Here is a 26,396-nt window from a genome sequence, read left to right as displayed (position 1 = left end):
CAATGTGGGAGATGTGGGTTTGATCCTGGATTGGGAAGATGTCCTGGGGGAAGGCATGGCAACCCACTCCAGTATTCTTGCCTGGAAAATCCCATAGTCAGAGGAGCCTGGTGGACTACAGCCCACGGGGTCACAAAGAGTTGGACATTACTGAGCGACTAAGCACAGCACAGAGCCTTCTCAATTCAGAGGCAGCCTTTCAGTTAAGATTTTAGGCTGTGCACAGTCTTTGGAAAAATCCCCAAGACCCAACCTTCCAAAATAACTCTGGTTATTACCAGAATATTCTCAGAGATGCATTCTGCTGCAGGGCCCATGCGAGGCTCTTTCCTCCTTCTGTAGAGATGCCGTTGAATGCAAGACTAGGAAGGAAAAACATTTGGAGGAGGTTATTAAAAACATGTCTACATTTGCCTTTGGCCTGGTAGCTCAGATGGTAAAGAACTTGCCTGAAATGTGGGAGAACCAGGTTTGATACCTGGGTGGAGAAGATCCCCTGGAGGAAGGCATGGCAACCCACTCCAATTTTCTTGCCTGGAGAATTCCATGGACAGAGGAGCCTGGCAGACTACAGTCCATGGGGTCACAGAGAGTCGGACGCAACTGAGAGCCTAACACACTCAGCAACTAAAGCATCTGGAAAGACTTGCCAGGAGGTGGCCCCTGCCTGGGCTGACTCAAAGCAAGAAGCAGAAGTGCTCAGCTGTGCCAGCAGCCGCTCGAGTTTGTTGCTTCAGAGCCCAGGTTCAGACCATGAGGACGGGCCAGAAGGGAAATGAAACATGGGCCAGATCTGGTCACAATGCCCACAGCGGGCTGAAGAGGCTTGGCCAGCTCTGCTTTGGATGCTGACACCTACAGGCACACATCAGTGAGGCCTAGGGAAATCTCTGTTCTCATAAGGAAGGAACTCTGCTACTTCCCCTACCATAGGAGACTCTCTGTAATTGACAGCAATAACACAGGCAACCAAGAGACACCCAGGTCTCAGGGATTCAGCCAGAGGTTTAAAGGAGGGCCGGGAAGGACCAAGTCTGTTTACGGAGATGAAAGGTCCCCTCTTGTCCCAGCACCATCCTGAGAATGAAGAAGGGGCAGAAATAAGCTGCCCAGTGTCCCTTTCAGTTTTATTTTGACTGAAGAATTCCTCCCCAACCCCCAAGGGGCACATGCAGACTGCCAAGGGGCTGGCAGTGTCTCATGTCTGATATGATGGGTGTGTGCACATGTCACATTACAGAGCTGAAAACTTAACCACGATGTACTTTACTGTATGCCTATCTTCTATGTCAATAAAAATGTTCTGGAAAAAGTAAAACCACACACACAAATACCTTCCCTGTTAGGAATGCCAGCCACCCTCTTCCCCTTGGTTCCTCCCCTGGTAAAACAAGAGGTGCACCCAGTGCCCAGGTTGGCCCTGAAGACACTGGGTCTCAGAAAGCAGCAGTTACCTCAGGTTGGTCAAGCTGGGGTGATTCCTCAGAGCCTCTGCAAAGGCCTTTGCTCCTTCATCACCGATTTGATTGCCCCACATCCTGAGGACAGAGGCGAGACAGTAAAAGTTACCTCATGCTCATCCCCTTATTTTCTGCTTGTGGCCACAGGAGATGGTGTGTAATCTCAACAGGCAGATGTCTCTGCTCCATCCCTGGAGCTGTGGCCTGGAGATGAATCCCTCCACCAGCCCCTTAGTGAGCTGCTCTGGAGGAACAAAACCAGTAGAAGCCTTGTGAACATAAGTCAGATACAATTAGAAACCAATTCTGACCCCTGAGTTTTGGAAAGCTGTCAGTCAGAGCCTAAGCTCACGACCGTCCCTGAAATGTCACAGGATATACAGGTTGACAAGAGCTTGAAAGGAAGGCCTGGGGAGGTGCCAGGTCCCAATATCCATTTGACCCTGAGGTGGTGACACATGTCCCTGAAAGCATAGTCAGTCTTGCATAAGGCAAATATCAAGAAACACACGGAGAAACTTAATCAGCAATTCTCCTGGTATGTAAAGAGGACATGATCAAACCATGCTGTTCAGATTGTTGTAGTTTGGGTGGGAAGTTGCAATGACAAACTGTATTCCCTTCCCCACAGCAGAAAACCTTAAGAGGATCTGGCTAAATCAAGGGTCTGTATGGTAAGACACTGGGTTCCCAACCTGGCCCTGCCCCCTACCACCTATGCGTGCTTGGGTGGTGTGCAGTCTCTTAGGTCTTAGTCTCCTCGTCCGAAAGCAGGATAAGAAGAGCATTTCCTCATAGAGTTGTGAGAATGAAGTGAGTTAATATATGCAAAGCCACTCAGAACAGTGCTGAGCCTATAAGAGTCAGCAACTTCTAAAGGCTGAGGGTCACTCTCTACAGAAAGCAAGTCTGCTGGGCCCACCACAACACAACCAAAGCCGCCTCAGCCACATGCTCTCTCCAGGCAAGTGGCCTGCTGATGTCTCTGGCAGTATGGCTTGTAAAACCCCAGAATGAGAGTTTTCAGCATTTTGCATAAAAAGTGTGTGAATATAACTGCAAAAGATCAAACTTTTAATAAAGTGGGAAACTATTCATGACATGAGATTGAGTGAAGAAAGAGTAAAATTCTATATGGATAGTTTGATGTCTACAATATTAAAACAGTATATATATATATAGAGAGAGATCAAGAAAGCTTAACTGACATCTAGGGTTGACAATTATTTTTGAGAAGATGATCTCTATTAAACTTTTCATATTTTCCATAAATATTTTCCATATTTTACAAATAAAACTATTTATGTTTCTTTTAAAATCAGGGGAAAATTGTAACTATGAAAAGCTTTAAATAGTCTCCTGAATCAAAACCATAATGAGGTATCACCTCACACCTATATGAATGGTTACTATCAAAACACCAGGAAATAACAAGTGTTGGTGAGGATGTGGAGAAACTGGAACCCTTATGCCCTGTTAGTAGGAATGCAAAATGCTACAGGTGCTGTAGAAAGCAATATGGTGGCTCCTCAGGAAAGTAAAGACAGAATTGCCATGTGGTCTAGCAATTCCACTTCTGAGTTTATACCCAGAAGAATTGAAATCAGAGCTTCAAAGAGATAGATATATGTACACCCATGGCAATAGCAGCATTATTCAAAAGAGCTAAAAGGTAGAAATAACCCAAGTGTCCACTGACAGATTAATGGATAAACAAAATGTGGTATGTGCATCGAATGGAGTATTATACAGCCTTAAAAAAGAAGTAAAGTCTGATACATGCTACAACATGGATAAACCTTGAGAACCTAATGCTAAGTAAAAGAAGCCAGTCACAAAAGGACAAATACTGTATGACTCCACTTACGTGACCACCTACAGTAGCTGAATGCACAGGGACAGACAGTAGGAAGGTGGTTGCCAAGGGCTGAGGGGAGGGCAGAATGGGGAATTACTGTTTCATGGGTATAGGGTTTCTGTTTTACAAGATAAAGAGAGTTCTGGAAATGGATGATGATGATGGTTGCATGACTATATGAATATGCTTAATTTTAAGTGTATCAAACTGTACACTTAAAATGGTTAAGATGGTAAGTTTTATGTTACATGTATTTTCAATAAAAAATTGAACTAAAAAAGGCTCCAGAGAGGGGAGGCAGAGACAAGATGGTGGACTAGAAGGATGTGAACTCATCTCTTCTTACGAAAACACCAAAATCACAACTAAGTGCTGAACAGCTATCAGCAAAAGATGGTGGAACCTACCAAAGAAGATATCCTACATCCAAGGAGGCCCCAACAAGGCAGGATGATCACGATAAAATCAAATTCCACACCTCCCAGGTGAGTGACCCACAAACTGCAAACTTTTATCACAGAAGTTCTCCCACAAAAGTTCTGAGCCCCATATCAGGCTCCCCAGCCCGGGGGCCTGGCAACAGGAGGAGGAGGTCCCAGAGAATCTGCCTTTGAAAGCCAGTGGGGTTTGATTACAAGAATTCCACAAAACTGGGGGAAACAGAAACTCTGCTCTTGGAGGGCACATGCACCAACCCAGGGGAAAAGCAGTGACCTCGTAAGAGCCTAGGCCAGACCTCCCTGCTCATATTGGAGAGAGTCTCCTGCAAAGGCAGGGTGGCTGTGGCTTGCTGTGGGGACAAAGACACTGATGATGGTAGTTCTTGGGAGTACTCATTGGCATGAGCCTTCCTGGAGGCCTCCATTTTTTCACCAAAATCTGGCCCCACATGATAGCCTGTAGGCTCTAGTGCTGGGTCACTCTGGGTCCACCAACCAACAAGGTGGGAACACAGCCCCACCCTTAGCAGAAAGGCTGCCTAAAGTCTTCCTGACCATACAGCTGCCCACTAAACACACCCACCGACACAGCTCTGCCTACCACAGGGACAAGACCCAGCTCTACCCACCAGTGGATGGGAACTAGTCTCACCCTCCAGGAAGCCTGCACAAGCCTCTCAGACAGCTTCATCCATGAGGGGGCAGACAGCAGAAGCAAAAGGGACTATAACCCTGCAGCCTGTGGAATAGAAACTGCAGTCACAGAAAGTTAGACAAAATGAAGACCGCCACAGAACAGAATAAAGAAAAAAGGATGAAAAGAAATGAGGATGGTCCAAGAGACCTCTGGGATAACATAAAATGCAACAACATTTGCATTATGGGGGTCCCAGAAGGAGGCGAGACAGAGAAAGGACCTGAGAACACATCTGAAGAGATAATAGCTGAAAATTTCCCTAATACAGGGAAGGAAATAGTCACCCAGAGATTCTCAGCAGAATCTCTGCAGGTCAGAAGGATTGGAATGATATATTTAAGGTGATGAGTGGGAAGACCCTACAACCAAGAATGCTCTACCCAGCAAGGCTCTCATTCAGATTTGATGGAGAAATCAAAAGCTTTACAGACAAGCAGAAGCTAAGAGAACTCATCATCACTAAAGCAGCTCTACGACAAATGCTAAAGGAACTTCTCTAGGTGGAAAAAAAAAGGCCACACCAGAAACAAGAAAATCATGAATGGAAAAGCTTACCAGTATAACCAAACATATATAAAGGTAGGATATCATCCACACACAAATATGACCTCAAAACCAGCAACCATGAGGAGAATATAAATGCAGAATACTGGAAATGCATTTGAAATTAAGAGATCAGAAGCTTAAAACAATCTTGTTTATATACAGACTGCTGTATCAAAACCTCATGGTAATGAAAACTGAAAATCTACAATTGATACATACACAAAAAAAGAAAGAGGAATCCAAACACAACACTACACTTAGTCATCAAGTCACAAGAGAACAAAAGAGGAAGTAAAAAAGACCTACAAAAACAAATTCAAAACCATTACCAAAATGGCAATAAAAATATATATTGATAATTACCTTAAATGTGAATGGATTAAATGCCCCAACCAAAAGACATAGACTGGCTAAATGGGGTACAAGACATATATACATACATATATATACACACACACACACAGTCTACAATGGACCCATTTTAGATCTAGGACACAGACTGAAAGTGAGGGGATGGAAAAAGGTATTCCATGCAAATACAAATCAAAAGAAAGCTGGAGTAGCAATGCTCCTATCAGACAAAATAGACTTTAAAGACTGTTACAAGAAACAAAGAAGGACACTGCATAACGATTGAGGGATCACTTCAAGAAAATATAACAACTGTAAATATATATGTACCCAAAATAAAATGTAGGAGCACCACAATATATAAGGCAAATACTAACAGCCAGAAGAGGATAAATCAACAGTACCACAATAATGATAGGGGACTTTAATACCCCACTTATATCAATGGACAGATCATCCAGAAAGAAAATAAGGAAACATAGATTGAGTGTTCCATCCAAAAGCAGCAGGATACACATTCTTCTCAAGTGCACATGGAACATTCTCCAGGATTGATCACATGCTGGGCCATAAAGCAAGCCTCAGTAAATTTAATAAAACTGAAATCTTGTCAAGCATCTTTTCCAACCACAAAGCTATGAGATTAGAAATCACCTAAAGAAAATAACTGTAAAAAAAACATAAAATGTGGAGGCTAAACAATATGCTGGGCTTTCCAGGTGGCTCAGTGATAAAGAACCTGCCTGCCAATGCAAGAGACATGGGTTTGATCCCTGGGTTGGGAAGATCCCCTGGAGAAGTAAACGGCAACCCACTCCAGTATTCTTGCCTGTGAAATCCCATAGACAGAGAAGCCTGGTGGGCTACAGTCCACAGGGAAGCAAAAGAGCAGGACACAACTTAGAGACTAAACAACAACAAACAACATGCTACTAAGAAAACAATGGATCACTGAAGAAATCAAAGAGGAAATTAAAAAAATACCTAGAGACAAATGAAGACAAAAAGCACAGCAATCGAAAACCCATGGAAAGCAGCAAAAGTCGTTCTAAGAAGGAAGTTTATAGCAATATAATCTTACCTCAGGAAATTAGAAAAATCTCAAACAACCTAAACTTACACCCAAAGCAATCAGAGAAAGAACAAACAGAGCCCAAAGTTAGTAGCAGGAAAAAATCACAAAGATCAGAGCAGAAATAAACAAAGACAAAATAGCAAAGGTCGATGAAACTAAAAGCTAGTTCTTTGAAAAGATAAACAAAATTGATAAACCTTTAGCCAGAGTCAAGAAATAAAGGGAGAGGGCTGACATCAATAAATAAGAAATGAAAAAGAAGTTACAAGAACACTACAGAAATACAAGGGATTATAAGAGACTACTATGAGCAACTATATGCCAATAGAATGGACAATCTAGAAGAAATGGACACATTCTTAGAAAGGTATAAGCTCCCAAGACTAAACCAGGAAGAAATGGAAAGTATGAACAGACCAATTGCAAGTGCTGAAAAACTCTCAGCAAACAAAAGGCCAGGACCTGATAGCTTCATAGGCAAATTATACCAAACATTTAGAGAACAGTAAACACCCATCCTTCTGAAACTGTCCCAAAATATTGTAGAGGAAGGAAAACTCCCAAACTCATTCTGTGAAGCCACCATCACCTTGATACCAAAACCAGACAAAAATATCGCAAAAAAGGAAAGTTACAGGCCAGCAAGCACTAGTGTACACAGAGCAGGTCGTACACAAACACCCACGGGCATTCGCCTCTACTCACCCCACTTCAAAGATGGATTTGCTGTTCTTCACAGCCAGAGCGAGACTCTTTCCTCCTTCGCTTGTTATTTTGTTTTTTCCCAATCTGCAGAGAGAGTCATGCACACATCAGCTCCAGCTGTGAGGGAACTCCAGCATCAGCCACCCTCATCCTTGGCACAGAGCCCCCTGGGGCCCTCTTTCTCCTGGGACCCACAGCAGGCTTCCCTGGGCTTCCCCTCAGGAAGGGGCCTGAAGCTCTGAGGAAAGGAAGTCAGCACTCCTCTCCAGGGGACACAAGCTCTGCAGAAACTAAGGGATCCGAGTTCTCCCTCAGATTCTTTAAATGACCTCCGAGCATCACTCCTTTCCGTCAGCAGACCAGATGGTTCCCACTTCAACTGCAAACGGTCAAGGGGTAGGGTCCCATCACCAGAGCAGCACCAGGGGCTCCTCCAAGCCCGGTGCTCTGACATCTTTAGCAGGACATTTCCTATGACACAGCCAAGGTTCAAACTGTTGCCTGCAACTAGATGGCTGTGGCCTGAATGTTTGCCTCCCTCACCCCACCAGAATCTATTATGTTGAAATCCTAACCCCTAGATATTAGGATACTAGGGGATGGGGCCTTTGGGAAGTGATAAGGTTATGCATCACAGCCCTCACAAATGGGATTAGTGACTTATAAGTGAAGTCCAAGAATGCTCCCTCTCCCTCTTTTTCCACCACCATGTGAGGACGCAGCAAGAAGGCACCACGTGGGTCTGAGTGAACTCCAGGAGTTGGGGATGGACAGGGAGGCCTGGCATGCTGCAATTCATGGGGTCGCAAAGAGTCGGACATGACTGAGCGACTGAACTGAAGAACCAAGAATCGGGCCCTCATCAGGCACCTAATCTTCTGGCACATTAACATTAGACTCTCCAGTCCCCAAAACCGTGAGAAAGAAATCCCCAGGGTTTATGCACACATGCTAAGTTGCCTCAATTGTGTCTGACTCTTTGAGACCCTATGGTCTGTAGCCCACCAGGCTCCCCTGTCCATGAGATTCTCTAGGCAAGAATACTGGAGTGAGCTGCCATGCCCTCCTGCAAGGGATCTTTCCAACCCAGGGATCAAACCTGAGTCTGTCTCCTGCATTGGCAGGTGGGTTCTTTACAGTGCCACCTGGGAATGTTATTTTGTTACAAAAGCAAGATGGACTAAGATAATGAGGAACTTCCTCAGGGGAAAAAGACCTCCAGAAAGGGTGACACTTGTGGCCTTTCTCCTGTCAGAAGTTAATGAAATCAAAATGCCAGGCTCTCGCTCCCAACATGGTAGGGCTTTCCCCTCAGGACCTCCGCATACCCTTCCAAACTCTAAGCCTCACCCACAGTTCACCACACAGATGTCCTGATTTGAACTATAAGGCCCTGGGGCAAGCAGAAGGCAGCTCCAGGGTGACATTTATTCTTTGCTTGAACAACAACGGGTGACCGAGAGAAGCTGCAGAAGACCCCGTTGCACCCACCCCACTTACTTCAGGTGTGTGAGGCCTTTGCACTCATCCAGGATTCTGGCGATGTACCTGGCTCCGACATCGGTGATTTGGTTGTTGTATAAGCTTCGAGAGAAAGCACGGCCATGAGAATTTATGACCCCATTATTTTTTTAAAGTAAGTGCTGTCTGCTGATGTCCAGAGTCTGGGTCAAAAGGAGAAAGGAAGGGCATGTGGAGACCAGAGTTTGGGGCTCAGGGGTCTCACAGGCTGGGGTCAAGGCCAACACTGCCAGTTTCCCCAGCTTTATGACCTGGGACAATGCACCCAGCCTCTCTGTGCCTTGGTTTCTCTATCTGTAACAAGGGGTAAGATTTACAGCTTCTCACAGGATTGTTATGAGGATCATACGAGATCATTCCAAGCTCTTGCATGTAAGTGCTCAATAAATGGTAGGCAGGGGGGCACTTTGAGATGAAGGGATAATCTCAAGGGGTAACATTTTCTGACCATTAGAACCACCTGAGTGCCTACCTTTTAGTCCGTTTACCACTTGATACCAAAGCAACAATAAGGTTGAAAGTGGTAAGCAGACAGGTTTCCAGTGTTCCATGGTCACCGGAACTCCAGAGCCAAAAAGCAACCTGGGATCGAGTGCTTCAGTGTCCTCATGTGATGGCTGAGAAAACTAAGGCCCCAAGAAGCTGACAGGCTGCCTCCAGCTCATAGAGTCCACAGCCGCCATGGGGCTGGCCAGGCTGGCCCACAGCCCCTCATCTCAAACTCCAAGATCCCAAAGGCTCCCCAAACCCAAACTTCCTCATAACTATTTTGACAACCAATGTGGTGCTGTTCATGATCTTTATCTCAACTGGTTTGACTGTTTCTACATTTTGCTGCAGAAATATTCAAGTGTCGAAAATGGGGTCATGCCACTGCTGGTAGTAGGAACAGTGATTCCTGATTTGTGTCATGCTCCAAGGATTCTGGACAACAGATCATGGACCCAAGGTAGTGAAATCTGCCACATAAATAGTATTCTCACGTTCATAAAACATATCCCCAGGTATGCAGCCATTATATCTCTCAATCACCACCTGTAAAACTATATGCCTATATTAGGATCCCAATTATACAAGGGGGATGAGAGGGCTGGGTTCAGTGAGATTTCCTGACTTTCTCAAAGAGTGAGCTGCTGGCTGAGCCAAAAGCAGAACTCAGGATTCCTGGCTCCCAGACTAATGCTTTTCCTGGTGTCCAGGGCCATCAGTCTCAACCATCCAGTGATCCATAGGAAGGGCAATTTCCTGCTACTCTCTATTCTTACTACATAGCTGTCCCAGTGTTCTTGAGAAATACATACCCTAAAAATGTCAGAATTTTGTATTTGGTCAGCTCTTCATATAGCACCTTCACCCCACTGTCAGTGATCTGGTTCACACTGAGTCTGAAAAAAACAGTAAAGAAATTTAAGAATCAGAGCAGCTTCTCACTGTGAAAGAACATTAATTCCACAAGGTTCTGAAGCTTATAGGTCCCAGCTTTTCCCAGCTATAAATGCCCCCAGAGAGAATGGCCATAGTAGCCAGTTACATGGCTCCTATAGAACCTGGTCTTCATGGGGGCTAAGAAACCCACCAGAATCAGCCCATTGACAAGGCTACAGCACAGCTATGACTCAACACAATGGCTACGAGGGACACCTGAAGGACACATGTGGCCAGCCCCCTCTGATATACTGCATTTGCCAGGGGCCTCTGTGTCAATGACCCACTCCAGTGCTCTTGCCTGGAGAATCCCAGGGACGGGGGAGCCTGGTGGCTGCCGTCTATGGGGTCACACAGAGTCGGACACGACTGAAGTGACTTAACATAGCATAGCATCTGTGTCAATGTGGCTCTCACTGTTCACAAGGGGCTATGGGATTTGGAAGCATGGCCAATCAGAATGATCATATCAGACACTCTGGATCCTTCCCACTCACGTTACTAGTCTTGGTGATGAGGCACAGTGTTTACAAGCACTGCAGGACTATCCCAGAGCCCACTAGTCACTCCCAATATTCATGCTTCCTTAGAAACAGAATCCCCCATTTTTTAGCTGGGCACACATGATTAACTTCTGCCCAGTGAAATCTAAGCAGAATTCTCATTAGCAGTGGCTGATAAGTTTTCTTAAAAGAATGGGATGTGTCCTAAACTATAATTAAAAATATGCCACTATGTTCAGAGCAGCACTAGTCACAATAGTCAAGACATGGAAACAACCTGAATGTCCATCAACAGATAAATGAATAAAGAAGATGTGGTACACATATACAATGGAATGCTACTCAGCCATAAAAAAGAATGAAATAATGCCATTTGCAGCAACATGATGCAACTAGAGAGTATCACACTAAATGAAATGTCAGAAAGAGACAAATACCATATGATATCACTTATGTGTGGGATCTAAAATATGAAACAAATGAACTTATCTGTGAAACAGACTCACAGAAATAGAGAAGAGATTTATGGTTGCCAAGGGGAAGGGTGGGATGGGGTAGGGATGGATTGGGAATTTTGGATTAGCAGATATCACATTATCTGTGATACACATTATCTGTATTACACATTATATAATACATTATGTGTATTATATCAATACACATAATGGATAAACAAGGTTCTATTGTAGAGCACAGGGATCTATATTCCATATCCTGTGATAAACCATAATGGAAAAAAGAACATGAAAAAATTATGTAACTGAATCACTTTGAATCCCTTTGAATCAATGAATCACTTTGCTATACAGCAGAAATGAATACAACATTGTAAATCAAATACAATTCAATAAAATAAATTTACCAAAAGAAGAATGGGGTTTGTCCTTTGCCTTTTGTTCCTCTTGGTGACTAGAACGTCAACTGAATGGCTGGAGCTGAAGCAGCCATTTTGGGCCAAGAGTTGGCAGTCAGATAGGGAGGACAACAGAGCAGTAAGGCAAAAGACAGCCAAGGCTGGTGGTCATGGAGACATCATAGCAGCCCTAAACTGCCCTCCTTTAATCTTTTTCATGAGAAACAAATAAGCTTATAACTTATCTAAGCCACCAGTATTTTGGTGGTGCTTGGTGCTCAGTCATGCTCCACTCTCTGCAGGCCCAAGGACTATAGTCCACCAGACTCTTCTGTCCATGGGATTTTCCAGGCATGAATACTGGAGTGGGTTGCCATTTCCTACTCCAAGGGATCTTCCCAACCCAGGGATGGAAACTGTGTCTCTTGTGTCTCCTGCATTGACAGGAGCATTCTTCACCACTAGCACCACCTGGAAAGTCCACCAGTATTGTGAGTTTTCTCTAACTCTCAGCCACAACTAATCCTCACTGACGCCCTTAGGGAGCTCAGAATTCTTCCTTAGGGTGGTCCATTTCTTCCTGTTTTGTCTTTTGCTGTTTGCAGGCAAACTACGGGACCATCATACTGGTCTAGCATTTCCACCTTATGAAAGGGGCACGGGGAGGCAGAGTGTGGCATTGCCTGAGGCTACATACAGAGAGTTGCTGGCTGAGAGCGCAGAGAACAGATTCCAGACGTCCCAATTCCCAGGCCAGCACAGGCTTGGGCTCCCTACATCCACCCATCCCTGCACAATGTACACTCTGGTGCTGGTGTAACTGGTACCTGGAATCAGTTCCAAATCCCTTCTGCTCTTCAGGAATGCATGAGCCAAGTAGCAGAGAACTGAAACCCCCCGTAGAGATTTACAAGGCATATTTAACACAAGATGCTAATAGAAGAAAGAAGACTGACTGGCTTTTCTTTCCTCTAAACCATCAAACAGGAAACTAAGAGTCAGCATTCTTTACTGAGATCCTTTGCTGCTCAGGGCTGCCAGCTTTTTTGGTAGAAATTAATGCTAATAAGCACAAAATCTTATTTTTTTGCTTTTATAAGATTTTTCGTGTCAGGAACTTCTCACGGGTTATCTCTGAGCCTCACATAAATCTCAAAAGGTAGGTTCTTTATGATTCTGGCTCCACCACGGCCCCCATACGTGACCTTGAGCAACTTCTCCGTGCCTCTGCCTCCTCATTTGCCAAAATAGAGATCTGGTATGCTGCAGTCCTGCCTGCAATGGGGGAGACTTGGGTTCAATCCCTGGGTTGAAAAGATCCCCTGGAGAAGAGAAAGGCTACCCACTCTCCAGGGAAAGGCCTGGAGAATACCATGGACTATATAGTCCATGGCGTCCCAAAGAGTTGGACAGGACTGAACGACTTTCACTTTCACCCTGAGACAGAGAAGGTACGGATGCTTCCAGATCTGTGGTCATGAGTCCCAGGATAACCCAGGAAATCCAGCTCCAGGATCCTAATCCTTGGGTCTGTCACCTGAGCCCCAGCCCTGCCAACCGCTCCCTGAACCTGGTGGCTTCACCTGATGACAGTGAGGCGGCTGAAGCATGGCTGCAGTTCACGCACGCCGAAGTCGTTGAGGTTGTTGTTGTCCAGGTCGAGTGCCAGCCGCTTGCGCAAGTGATGCAGGACGAAGGAGAGGGCACTGCAGTCAGCCGAGCAGGCATTGCAGAAGGTCAGTTTGAGGTAGTTGGCGCAGATGCCCCTGGCCGCCAGCTGCCCCACCTTTTCACTCTGTGTCTCGTAGATGCAGCGCAACATCCAGATGAAGGTGGGCAGGGCCTGCACCTGGTTGAAGCCCCCAGACTGAACCCGGGGCAGGCTCTTCAGGTGGGAGCGCAGGCTGGCGAACAGATGAGTCCACAGGGCCTTGCGTTTTCGCCGCAGGGCAGCGGTGGGCACCAGGTGCTGCAGAAGTTTCTGTTTGCCTTTGGACAACAGCCCGCACAGGAAGAGGTTGGTGAAATGAAAGTGATCCTTGTTCTTGAAGGGGTCTTCCCCATGCAGGTCGTGGCCCCCCAGGCAATGGACAGGGAGAAAAGGAGGATAGCAGGTGGATGTGGCCACAGCCTCCTCGGGAGGAGTCCACTCCTGGAAGAATCTGAGCAGCTCCCTAGTGCCCACCTTGTTGTCCACCACTAGAAAAAGGGCAGCAAAGAAGGCCTGGAGGGTTAGGTGGAAGAACTCATAGGACTGCTGTTCCCCTCCGAGGCCCAGCTCCGGCATGGTCCGAAGGAAGCCCAGCTGCAGGTCCCCCTCCCGCACCTCGGACGCCTGCACCTCGTCCTGGTTGAAGACGAAGAGGCTCTTCTCCATGCCCCTGTGAGCCACCCGGCCCAGCGAGCACAGGGTGTCCCGGCCGGCGCGGAGGGTCTCCGTCTGGCTCCGCGTGTTCTGCTGCACCAGGCTGGTGGGCTGCGTCCTGTTCAGGTGGACCTCGGTGACCAAGAGGAAGATGTCAGTCAGCGTCACCGTGAGATCAGGCAGCTGTGGGGAGCTCTCAAAGGCGTCGTGGAAGTGCTGGAAGCACCGGAAGATGATCCAGCAGAAGAGGGGCACCGCGCACAGGCTGCAGAGGTTGGGGTTGGCCTCCAGTTGATCCAGCAGGCGCTGGCGCACGGCGTGCTCGGGGAACATCCTGCCGGTGTAGACGCGCAGGTGGCTAGGGGAGAAGCCGCGCAGGAGCACCTTCTTCCAGAGGAGATGTCGCGGGACCTCGACGCCCGTGCGGGCCGTAAGCAGCTTGCGCGCCCCTTTGAGCAGCTTCCCACTGAGCAGACTGGCCAGCAGGGCCAGCGGGTGGGCGGGCTCCCAAGGGGAGGAGGTATCGGGCTCGCTGCTCAGGTCGAAGTCTGAGTGCAGCTCGTCTAGGCCGTCAAAGGTGAAGAGGGCCGTGTGGGGAAAGCGCAGCAGGAAGGCGAAAACCTCCCCGGGGTCCTGCTCTGGGTAGCAGTAATGCTTGAAGAGCAGGTCCTGCAGACACAGTGCCGCGCTCTTCTTGAAGCAGCTGAGGGTGCGGCAGCGGAAGTGGAAGAAGAACTTGATTCCTGGGTCCAGCTGGCCTGCTGCCCAGAGGCTCTGCAGCCGCTGCAGCAGCATGGACTTGCCCATGCCTGCATCGCCAAACACGAAGATGATCTCACCCTGCTCATTGAGGACGCCCGTAGATGCGTCCAGGAGGCAGGCCAGGCTGTCCAGGCTGCCCAGGCTCTCGTTGCTGAAGTTGACCAGCTCCACCACCGTGTCCGTGTACATCTGCTCCAACAGCAGCTCCTCCTTCTGGGCATAACACAGAATGAACTTGGAGTCCCGGCCCAGTTGCTGTTGCAGCTTTTGGCTGTATCCGCTCACTGCAGGGAGAGCCGGTGGGTGAGAGGTGGGAGAAGGATGAGAAAGAGACACAGGTGGAAAGGGTATCCAATAGGGAGGTCTCAGGTGGAGAAACAAGTACACAGACAGACAAACCCACAGCCTGGACACTGAGTCCAGGTGCAAGGACTCCTCAAATACAAAGAGCTAGCATTCCAGAATCCCCTGGTCCTCTGACCTCCACCCCTCTCTGCCGGACCTCAAATTTAGCCAGCCAGCAGGGACAGAATCCAACTGGGATCAGTGTCTGAATCAGGCTCCCTACTCCTCTGCACAAGTCGTCATTGAACACCAGCTAAAAGCTGAAGCCCCTTCAAAATAGAGGGCTAGGCTACGTGGCTCTGCTTCTCCAGCCCACCCCAAGTGTTCCACTCAAACAGCTCAGGCCAGTCTACACCGAAACTTGTACTATGAGGAAGAAACTGTCCCAAAACTTCTTGTGCTTATTACACTGCTCTTAAATAGTCTCATAAAACCCAATGCCAAACTTTTTGTGATGATACGTTTGATATTAATATGGACTACAAAGGGGCTGTGCCTCACTATAACTGAGTAAATAAAGGACTCCACAGAGCACAGCAGTCCTGGTTCCAAAGCTGAGGCCTGGGGAATCACTGATGCTTAGCACATGCCCTAGGGGGAGCCCTGGGATTGCCCATAGGCGGGTACATGGTTTAACATGAGGACGTGGGTGCCACTCTGCAGAACCAAGCTACAAAATGGCCTTACTCCAGGCAAAAAAAGGGTATTCCATAAATTCCCTTAAAATACTTTTGGGGTTTTAATGATAACAATAAAAATTGGCCACGTGCATATTTCCAGATTCATTTACAACCCTCTCCTATCAACTTGGTTCTCTGCTTAACATTTGTGAAGTAAATTCTATTTTTCCAAGTATTAGTAAGGGAAAATGTACAGATTATAAATTCACCTGTTTTACAACAGGTTTACAATTATTTTTAGTAAATTTTCAGATTTACGCAAACATTGCTATAATCCAGGGGTACAATATCCATCATAAGTGCATTTGCTGACTATCTCTGTCTCACCTTGGCTCTGGGAAACTGTTGGTCTGCTTTCTGTCTCCATAAATTTGCCTTTTCTGGACATTTCCTATAAATGGATTCATACAATACGCAGCCTTTTGCATCTGGCTTCTTATAGAGTGAATTATACTTGAAAATATGTCACAGTAGCTAGGTAAAGGGCCCAATGGAGAAAAGTCCTTTTAGAAAACTCTTCATCAAAGGAATATTTTCGTTTTTTCATAGGGGAAGATAACAAACCTAGACAGCATATGAAAAAGCAGAGACATCACTTTGCTGACAAAGGTCTGTATAGTCAAAGCTATGTTTTTTCCAGTAGTCATGTACAGATTCAACCGGATGTGAGAGCTGGACCATACAGAAGGCTGTGTGCCAAAGAATTAATGCTTTTGAACTGTGGTATTGGAGAAGACTCTTGAGAGTCCCTTGGAGAGCAAGGAAATCAAACCAGTAAATCTAAAGGAAATCAACCCTGAATATTCATTGAAAGGACTGATGCTAAAGCTCCAATATTTTGGCCACCTGATGTGAAGATCTGACTCACTGGAAAAGATCCTGATGCTGGGGAAGATTGAAAGCAGGAGGAGAAGGCGGCCACAGAGGACGAGATGATTGGATGCCATCACTGACACAATGCACATGAATTTGAGCAAACTATGGGAGAGAATGGAGGACAGAGGAACCTGGTGTGCTGCAGTCCATGGGGTCAGAGAGTTGGACAGGACTTAGCAACAACAAAAACAACAAAGTGAGGTGAGCAGGAGCAGTGAGAGTGAGAAGCTAGCAATGGCTGGTGCTGAAGTGTTGGAACCTCAGAAGCAAAAGCTCGGCCCTGACACTCTGTCCCTGGGTCTAGTTTCTCCCAAATACACACCTGGAACATGATCCTATGCTTCTGTTTTCAAGGTCAAACTGGATTCTTTGAAACTCAAGAGTTTGAAAGCTCGGTGCTGGTATGTTGCCAACAGCTGTCTTAAAGTGGAGCGACCACAGGCGTGGAAAGAAGATTCCCTGGTCCTCAGACCAGACTGTGGCTCCAATTATGTGCTCTCTCAGCACCTTGGACTGCTGTGCTCCTTATCACTATTTGCAAATACACATTTGTGTTACTACCAGTTTCCTGCATTAACCTCTGAGCTCCCTGAAGACATGAACCATATCTGGATCTGCTCCCCACTGTACCCCTGGCATCGAGCACCCCCAGACTTAGCATATGGTGAGCACATCATAAATACCTATACTGAACTAATCATTTAACTAAAGGGCAAGGTCGGGTTGGGCATGATGTTTTGGAAATAAGGACTGGCAGTCAGGAGTGATAGATGAATTCTTCGCCTAGAATTAAATTTGGAAAGATTTTTTAAGAAGGAAAAAAATACAACCTTGAATTTGTACAACCGCTAAAATGTCTAGATATGTCAGAATAGGAAGCCAGCAAGGGGTTCAAACACAAGTCATCCCGATACCTCCATAGACCCTTACATAAACCAGACCAGCTACACGTAGGCAGTTCAATCACAGTCCCCAGGGCTGCACAAGGGTGACAGGGACCCGGCTCTTTTTTTCTAAAAGGAACACAGCAGCAGAGCCTGCTGCCTGGGGTGGAGGGCAGAGCTGGCTGAGGCAGACCCCACCTTTATCCCCTGCTGGGCCTGCACAGAGAACATTTCAAAGCCCCGGGGGCCTTGCCTCCGGGCGGCTACCTCATACCTGGGTCAGTGTTGACAACAGCTTTGCTCTGAATGAGCGGAGAAGGGGAGAAGCCAATCTCCGACAGCCAAGGCCTGAGATCCACATAAGCGTCTGCGAGTTGCTGGATCACGTGGAGGAAGAACTCGGACACCTCCTCGCCCTTGCTCTGTACCAGGTCCAGAATTCTTCGGACCTAGCGGGGCGCAAGCAGGAGGGTAAGGGCCAGTGCTAGGGTTGTCCACCCCGCAGAGGGGCCCACATGCAGGCCTCTGAGCTCTTATAGCCTCGAGCTTGACTGTCCACCCAGCCGGTGTGAGATGCTACAGCCTGAAGGCCCAGGATTTGTGAAATGGACCTCCTGAGCAAGAAACAAACTGCATGGCTCTAGGAAAACAGAGGCTTCCACGAACCTAAAAATAAAAAGGTCAGACTCACAACTGGGGTCAGGCCCACCCCCGGAATTTCCTTTTCCCACCTCTTCTTTTCCCTCTTAACCTAACACTACTGCTCTCTGGGAATGAGAGCTGAGGGCAGAAAATCAGCCTTTAGGCATAATGAGGTGGGTGCTGGGCTGCAGAGCAAACGGACAGCAGACCCCTGTATAAGGTGTACCTTAAGGAAGCTTTCTGTCGTATTAAAAATTCAAGGGAGAAAATCACCACGGTGTTCTTTGTGCTTTTCTCAGAAACCTTCCTGGTCTTTTCTGAGCCCAACAGGTCAGAAAAGTGCTGCCGGTGGTTTAGTCACTAAGTCATGTCTGACTCTTGCGGCCCCATGGACTACAGCCCACCAGGCTCCTCTGTCCTCTGTCCATGGGATTTCCCAGGAAGAACACTGGAGTGGGTTGCCATTTCCTTCTCCAGGGGATCTTCTTGATCCAGAGATGGAACTGGGATCTCTTGCACTGCAGGAAGATTCTTTACCAACTGAGCCACCAGGGAAGCCCCAGCAGATCATGTTACAAATGAATTCTGTCACTCCTATCCCCAAGAAGGAGGATTTGGCCCCTCCATTCTATTTTTCTGAACATGATGCAAAGTTAAAGTGAAACCAAGGGCCGTGAAGACTTCCCACAGTGAAGTGTAAGACAGTCTTTACTGTGGACCTGGGCTACAATGCAGCCATTCCTCAATCAGAAGTGAGGGCCATTCTCAGAGCAGTACCCAGCAGTGAGCAGCTCTCCAGGGTTTAAAAAGCACAGAAGAGGGTAGCATAGCTAGCATTTCATACTCACTTTCTTTCTAAAGAATTCACTAATTTAAAGTGAATTGGAAAATGAGTTGTTTGAGAACCAGTACACACAGCAAGGAGAATGGAGGGGATCAGAGGAGTTTGCTGTGTCATGATCACAGAAATGAAATATGTAATTTCTGTTCTGTAAATAATCACCCAATGTACTGAACTCTCAAAGCTCTTCATCCCGTCTGGCCACCAGAGCTGGCCTCCCTGTCACTAGCACCTTGTCGGGCTGCGTGGGGCAGGCACACACGATCTCTGCATCTTCATTGGAGAAGTAGTCATTCTGCAACAAGTTGTCCAGCAGACACTGAGTGTTTCGGATGTGAGTGACCAGATGCTCCCGGTTGACTTTCAACAACTTGATGAAGGAGTGAGACTCTGATGGGACTATTTCCATCTTACTGCGGCCGTGCTTTTCCATGGTTAAAGAAGCAAGTGGCTGCTTTCCCCAAATTCATCTTTGGCTGCATGTGTCTTTCTGGCAGAAGGGCAATCAGGATCCAGGGCTAGCCTCTCAGTGCAGCACCTGAAGAAACAAATGAAATCACCAACAAAGCCAAAGCCATGGGAAAGATTTCCCCACCCCACAATTCCCCACCTTTCTTTGGTCCTGGAATTTCTCTACTTAGAGCAGGAACAGCATATTAAAAAACAGAGACATTACTTTGCCAACAAAGGTCCATCTGGTCAAAGCTATGGTTTTTCCAGTAGTCATGTATGGATGTGAGAATTGGACCATAAAGAAGGCTGAGTACCAAGAATTGATGCTTTTGAACTGTGGTATTGGAGAAGACTCTTGAGAGTCCCTTGGACTACAAGGAGATCAAAGCAGTCAATTCTAAAGGAAATCAATCCTGAATATTCACTGGAAAGACTGATGCTGAAGTTGAAGCTCCAATGCTTTGGCCACCTGATGCAAAGAGCCAATTCACTGGGAAAGACCCTGGGAATTATTGAGGGCAGGAGGAGAAGGGGACGACAGAGGATGAGATGGTTGGATGGTATCATTGACTCAATGGATATGAGTTTGAGCAAACTCTGGGAGATAGTGAAAGACAGGGAAGCCTAGTGTGCTGTAGGCCATGGTGTCACAAAGAGATGGACATGACTGAGCAACTGAACAAAAGCAGGAAGGAGTCATGCTTAAGATATTGATCTGAGATGTATTACAGTAAAAAAATCATAATTTAGTTGTGTCTGCTTGTGGGTTACATCAGTGGGGTAGATGACCAGAGGTAGACAATGCTTTTGTTTAGCAAAACTTCTTAATTATTACTGCTTTTTAAAAAGTGTGCCTCCATGGAACTCTATTCAATGTTATGTGCCAACCTGGATGGGAGAGGGGTTTGGGGGAGAACGGGTGCATATAGACATGCATGGCTGAATCCCTTCACTGTTCACCCGAAACTACCACAACATTGTTAATCAGCTATACCCCAGTACAAAATAAAAAGTTTAAAGTCTGGGAGGAAAAAATGTATGTCTCAATCCTAGACTGGAATAAGGATGCAAATGTATGTTTTCCAAATTAGCTGACAGGGATAAGTTTCTACATGCTCTGTGAGGGGACAGGGCCCAGAATTTGGAGCCAAGGAGTTGTGGGAGAGAGCAAAATGCCCTGAGGAGAGAGCGATCTGGGATGAGGCATTCACGGTAGTCATGGCTCTCCTGCAGTAGTCAGAGCCCAGGAACCTGGCAACAGCAGCATGTCCGTCATCACTGCCTGATCTGGGTTGTGTGTAGTCCTCTCCACAGCCCTGCCCCAGCTCTCCTTATATCTCCAGCCAAACCGGTTACATATAAGCACCTGAGGGAATGAAGGAGTGGCAATGGCCATGCTGGAGTGAAGCGGGACAGAAGGAGGGCGACAAAGAGAGGTAATGTGGAATTCCAAGCAGTGGATGACCAGGAGACACCATCTCCCTGGAAATCCTCAAAAACCTCATATAGGTGCTGAACTTCCTGTCTTGGTAGGGCCCAAACTCTTTTCTTTGGGTATTAAGAAAATACTTTGGGTTTATCTGTGCAACCCCAGAATTGTACTGATTGCTTTTTTTTTCCCCCTCCAGAATAAGATCTCTCAGCCACTTAATTTTCCAATCATCCTGTGGATATAAAATGGATCACACTCTTGAAAGCAGAAAGACCTTGAACTAGTCTTTCCTCTAAACCCCACATATCCCAGAGAGATAAATTTAAATATTTTTTTGTTGATCTTAAAGAAAAAAACTCATAAGAGTTCCAAACATGTATGTTTCACAAGCCCACCTACGTTAACATTCAGGTCTCATGGTTCTCACATTTTCCCCCCACAACTAGTCTCCTGCTCTTTGACACATTTTTTTCCTTGCATTTTTGCATTTTATTGTCCTTTACCTTCAAGTTGTGAAATGCAAGCCTTCCAGAGATTCTCAACGGGACTCCACACAATACCCTTCCCTTTTTTAACCTGACTGAGCAAAACACAGTACATTCTAACATTCTAAACAAGAAAAGCAAGAGATTCTTATCAAAAGGAATTTGAAGGAACAAAAATGAGTGATTAGCTACTATTCCACTAAAAGTATGCTGACTGATTAGACTCTAATTCAGCTTTTTCTATTGTTATCAATTCTATGACTCACTTAAGGATCCAAAGTTTTAGAAAATTAGTTCCCTTAAGGATACCAGTTAATGATGTTAAATGTATATTTAAACTAGTGGTTGAAAGTGAAAGTGTAGTAGCTCAGGGTCTGACTCTTTGAGACCCCATGGAATGTAGCCTATCAGGCTCCTCCGTCCATGGGATTTTTCCAGGCAAGAGTGCTGGAGTGGATTGCCATTTCCTTCGCCAGGGGATCTTCCCGACCCAGGAATCGAACCCCGGTCTCCCACATTGCAGGCAGACGCTTTATTGTCTGAGCCACCAGGGAAGCCCAAACTAGTGGTTAGTAATACCTTTTTAAGTTTCTGGCATGTGTTCTTTGAAGTAAGTGAGAATACTGTAAAACAACATTCTATCCTTAAATCTTCAATTTCCAATTTCTTTCTGGAATCTGCAAAGTCAAAAAAAAAAAAAAAGAGAGAGAAAGAAAGGTTTCTTTGAAAACCCTCTTGTGCTGCATGGTGCACAAATAAATGAATAAAATTGGAGAAAGTAATTTTTAATACAGGACTCTAGGATCTCAGAGTACTCTTCATTACCTTCTTCCTTTGGGATACTATTTTCCAAATCTTAGACATTCAGGCACGACAGTCACATTTTTTGGCCATAATTGAGTCTCAAAAGCAAAGTATGTACTTAACTTTTTCCTTTAAATTGACTTTATTTTACAACTCTAGCGGACTAATTTTAAAGGAAACTTTATATTACCATTATAACCAAAACACTCACTTACAATAAATAAAAAAGTAACACAAAAATAAATTCACTAAAGAATAAAACCGTGCTATTGAATTCCAGCTTAACAATGTTGCCCAGAAAGGCTCTTGGTCTGAGGCTTGTTTTCTCTTAGAAGCATTTGAGAGGTGTTAAAGACACAGTCACACAAGAATGATACTTTCTCCTTGAGATCATGGTAAATCAGAGAGCTGGAAAGGGAGCTGCCTTGTCACTTGGTGAATCAGGGTCTTTTCACACCATGATGCTGGGAAAGATTGAAGGTAGGAGGAGAAGGGGACGACAGAGGATGAGATAGCTGGATGGCATCAACTGACTCAATGGACATGAGTTTGAGTAAACTCCAGGAGCTGGCGATGGACAGGGAGGCCTAGCATGCTGCAGTCCACGGGGTTGCAAAGAGCCGGACATGACTGAGCAACGGAACTGAGCTCCATTCTTCTCAAGGCTTGGAATGGGTGTTACACAAGGGCCTTCATTCCTTCGCTCCCAGTCCTCATACATCTTCACTGTGGGTCTCATTTCACTCCTGGCTTCTAACTCTTCCAAGCCTGTGATTCCCACAAAACCACTGACGTGCCTTCCCAGCCCTTTCCCAGAGTATCACCCATAGCCATCACTACCTCTTACTGCCTAAGGCGGAAACTTAAGGAAAACCTGATTTATGGCCACCTAAGCAAAGCAACAAATTACACATCAGCCAGCTGGCAAGGAGACTAGCTTGAAATTTAACCAGATTTGCAAAGATCTCTCAACTCAGCAGGAATTTAACAAGGTGTGGATGGTGAAAGAGGCAACAAAGAAATCTGATCCTGCCCTATTAGAATCCAAGGGTAGACCAAATCTAAATCATGGAACACTCCAGAGAAATGCAGTTCATGGACATTTGGTTACGAGAAATTCTGATGCCAGAAGATTGTGAACCGGCTTTTCAGATTAGAGTTTTCTCAGAAAGTCAGTGAGGTGGGGGTTAAAGAAGTAAGGTCACTATAATCCTATAAACTCAGAAACAAAGTAACTACAGGACCTAGTGGTTTAGCCTGAATTCCTTTCAACAATTAGATTCAATTTTCATGCTTGAAAAGATCAGAAAGTAAGACACAAAAATGGTTTTAATAGTATGGTGAGGCAAGAACTCTCATACCAGGAATGTAAATTGATGTAAACCTTCTGGAAACACATTTGAAATACATATCAAGAGCCTGTGATATGTTTCAGTTTAGTAACTTCTTATTCTAGCTCTCAGCCTTCTAAAAAGGTTCAGAGGTTCTGACAGTTTTGTGGGTGTTTTTTTAAAACAGGGGGCTTCCACTGCCAGTTCTGATAGTGTAGCTTGCTGTTCCCACAGAGGCCAGCTACAGGTGAATGGATGAGCAGATTGGGGTGCTACATACAGTAGTGTATTATTGAAAAATAAATATGAATGAAATATTGATATGACATGAATGAGTATCAGAGATGTTATGCTGAGAGAAACAAGACTCAAAAGAGTACGGAGTGTATGATTTCATTCATATGATTCTAGAAATCTGAACTAGAAATCAGAGCAGTGGTTTCCTGGGTAGGGGGAATAGAAGTGAGAAATTGAATGCAAAGAGGAATAAGAGAAATTCCTGGGGTGATAGAAGTGTCCTTTATCTTGCAGTGCCACAAATTCATGTATATCTCACTGACAGGTGTCAATCTTTTTACCTTTTCATACTGTTCATGGGGGGGCAAGAATACTGAAGTGGTTTGCTATTCCCTTCTCCAGCAGACCATGTTTTGTCCGGCCCTGACTAGGAGGGACATGCCCTTCAGCTGCTCCACGTAGCTGGAGGACATGCCCGGTGCTCTGGTTGTCCCATTGATGGTCTTTGTTGAGGGTGAAAAACCATCATTGGCCATTGGGTGGCAGTCAATGTGCCAGCTGGGGGCTAGAGAAGTAAAATGGATGAGAATGGGCAAATTTAATTCAAATGACCATTATATCTGCTACTGTGGGCAAGAATCCCTTGGAATGGAGTAGCCCTCACAGTCAACAGAAGAGTCTTAAATACAGTACTTGGATGCAATCTCAAAAATGCCAGAATGATCTCGGTTCATTTCCAAGGCAAACCATTTGGTATCACAGTAATATAATCTATGCCCCAACCACCGATGCCAAGAAGCTAAAGTTGAACGGTTCTATGAAGACCTACAAGACCTTTCAGAATTAACACCAAAAGAATATGTCCTTTCATCATAGGAGACTGGAATGCAAAAGTAGGAAGTCAAGAGATACCTGGAGTAACAGCCAAGTTTGGCCTTGGAGTACAAAATGAACAAGGCAAAGGCTAACAAAGTTGTGCCAAGAGAACACACTGGTCATAGAAAACACTCTCTTCTGACAACACAAGAGATGACTCTACACATGGACAACACCAGATGGTCAAAAAGTCAGATTGATTACATTCTTTGTAGCTGAAGATGGAGAATCTCTATACAGTCAGCAAAAACAAGTCCAGGAGCTGACTGTGGCTCAGATCATCAGCTTCTTATTGCAAAATTCAGGCTCAAATTGAAGAAAGTTGGGCAAACCACCAGACCATTCAGGTATGACCTAAATCAAATCCCTTATGATTATAAAGTGGAGGTGATGAACAGAGTCAAGGGACTAGATCTGGTAGACAGAGTGCCTGAAAAACTATGGATGGAGGTTTGTAACACTGTACAGGAGGTGGTGACCAAAACCATCCCAAAGGAAAAGAAATGCAAGAAGGCAAAAGTGGCTGTCTGAGGATCCCATACAAATAGCTGAGAAAAGAAGAGAAGCAAAAGGCAAAGGAGAAAAGGAAAGATATACCCAAATGAATGCAGAGTCCCAGAAAACAGCAAGGAGAGACAGGAAAGCCTTCTTCAGTGAAAAATGCAAAGAAATAGACAAAAACAATAGAATGGGAAAGACTAGAACTCTCTTCAAGAGAATCGGAGATACCAAGGGAACATTTCATGCAAAGATGGGCTCAATAAAGGACAGAAACGGCAATGACATAACAGAAGCAGAAGATATTAAGAAGAAGCGGCAAGAATACACAGTTCAGTTCAGTCGCTCAGTCATGTCTGACTCTGCGACCCCAAGGACCACAGCACGCCAGGCCTCCCTGTCCATCACCAACTCCCAGAGTCCACCCAAACTCATGTCCATTGAGTTGGTGATACCATCCAACCATCTCATCCTCTGTCGTCCCCTTCTCCTCCTGCCCTCAATCTTTCCCAGGATCAGGGTCTTTTCAAATGAGCGGTTCTTCACATCAAGTGGCCAAAGTATTGGAGTTTCAGCTTCAACATCAGTCCTTCCAATGAACATTCAGGACTGATCTCCTTTAGGATGGACTGGTTGGATCTCCTTGCAGTCCAAGGGACTCTCAAAAGTCTTCTCCAATACTGCAGTTCAAAAGCATCAATTCTTTGGTGCTCAGCTTTCTTTATAGTCCAACTCTCACATCCATAAATGACCACTGGAAAAACCATAGCCTTGACTAGACAGACCTTTGTTAACAAAGTAATGTCTCTGTTTTTTAATATGCTGTCTAGGTTGGTCCTCGGAGAAGGCAATGGCACCCTACTCCAGGACTCTTGCCTGGAAAATCCCATGGATGGAGGAGTCTGGTAGGCTGCAGTCCACGGGGTCGCTAAGAGTTGGACATGATTGAGCGACTTCACTTTCATGCATTGGAGAAGGAAATGGCAACCCACTCCAGTGTTCTTCCCTGGAGAATCCCAGGGACTGGGGAGCCTGGTGGGCTGCTGTCTATGGGGTCGCACAGAGTCGGACACGACTCAAGTGACTTAGCAGCAGCAGCAGCAGCAGCAGGTTGTTCCTAACTTTCCTTCCAAGGAGTAAGCATCTTTTAATTTCATGGCTGCAATCACAATCTGCAGTGATTCTGGAGCCCCCAAAAATAAAGTCAACCACTGTTTCCCCATCGATTTGCCATGAAGTGAATACATTCTATTTGCCAGAATACACAGAAGAACTGAAAAAAAGAGTCTTAATGACCCAGATAACCATGATGGTGTGTGGTCAGTCATCTACAGCCAGACATCCTGGAATGTGAAGTTAAGTGGACCTTAGGAAGCATTTCTACGAACAAAACTAGTGGAGGTGATGAAATTCCAGCTGAGCTATTTAAAATCCTAAAAGATGATGCTGTG

At 45.7% G+C, this 26,396-nt stretch overlaps 1 protein-coding gene across 4 annotated transcripts in view; it reads right to left on the bottom strand.

Annotated features, from left to right (window-relative positions):
- Nucleotides 1-26,396, bottom strand: part of NOD1 (nucleotide binding oligomerization domain containing 1) — an 89,804-nt gene that overhangs the window by 17,278 nt on the left and 46,130 nt on the right. For 2 of the 4 annotated variants that reach the window (XM_070787893.1, XM_019958815.2), the window contains exons 2-10: nucleotides 21,779-21,876; nucleotides 19,062-19,367; nucleotides 17,621-17,795; nucleotides 13,018-14,845; nucleotides 9,955-10,038; nucleotides 8,633-8,716; nucleotides 7,133-7,216; nucleotides 1,455-1,538; nucleotides 279-362 (exon numbers count right to left, since the gene is read on the bottom strand). In XM_070787893.1, coding sequence (XP_070643994.1) covers nucleotides 279-362; nucleotides 1,455-1,538; nucleotides 7,133-7,216; nucleotides 8,633-8,716; nucleotides 9,955-10,038; nucleotides 13,018-14,845; nucleotides 17,621-17,795; nucleotides 19,062-19,262 — 2,624 coding nt within the window. In that variant the 5' untranslated portion in view covers nucleotides 19,263-19,367; nucleotides 21,779-21,876. Of the gene's footprint in view, nucleotides 1-278; nucleotides 363-1,454; nucleotides 1,539-7,132; nucleotides 7,217-8,632; nucleotides 8,797-9,954; nucleotides 10,039-13,017; nucleotides 14,846-17,620; nucleotides 17,796-19,061; nucleotides 19,368-21,778; nucleotides 21,877-26,396 lie in introns of those variants that run through there. The other 2 variants (XM_070787892.1, XM_070787894.1) reach the window with 2 other exon arrangements.

The sequence above is a fragment of the Bos indicus genome, chromosome 4 (assembly GCF_029378745.1).
Source record: "Bos indicus isolate NIAB-ARS_2022 breed Sahiwal x Tharparkar chromosome 4, NIAB-ARS_B.indTharparkar_mat_pri_1.0, whole genome shotgun sequence".
Lineage (NCBI taxonomy): Eukaryota > Metazoa > Chordata > Mammalia > Artiodactyla > Bovidae > Bos > Bos indicus.
Note: the sequence above shows the minus strand (reverse complement) of the source record. Positions and strands in the feature narration are given on the sequence as shown.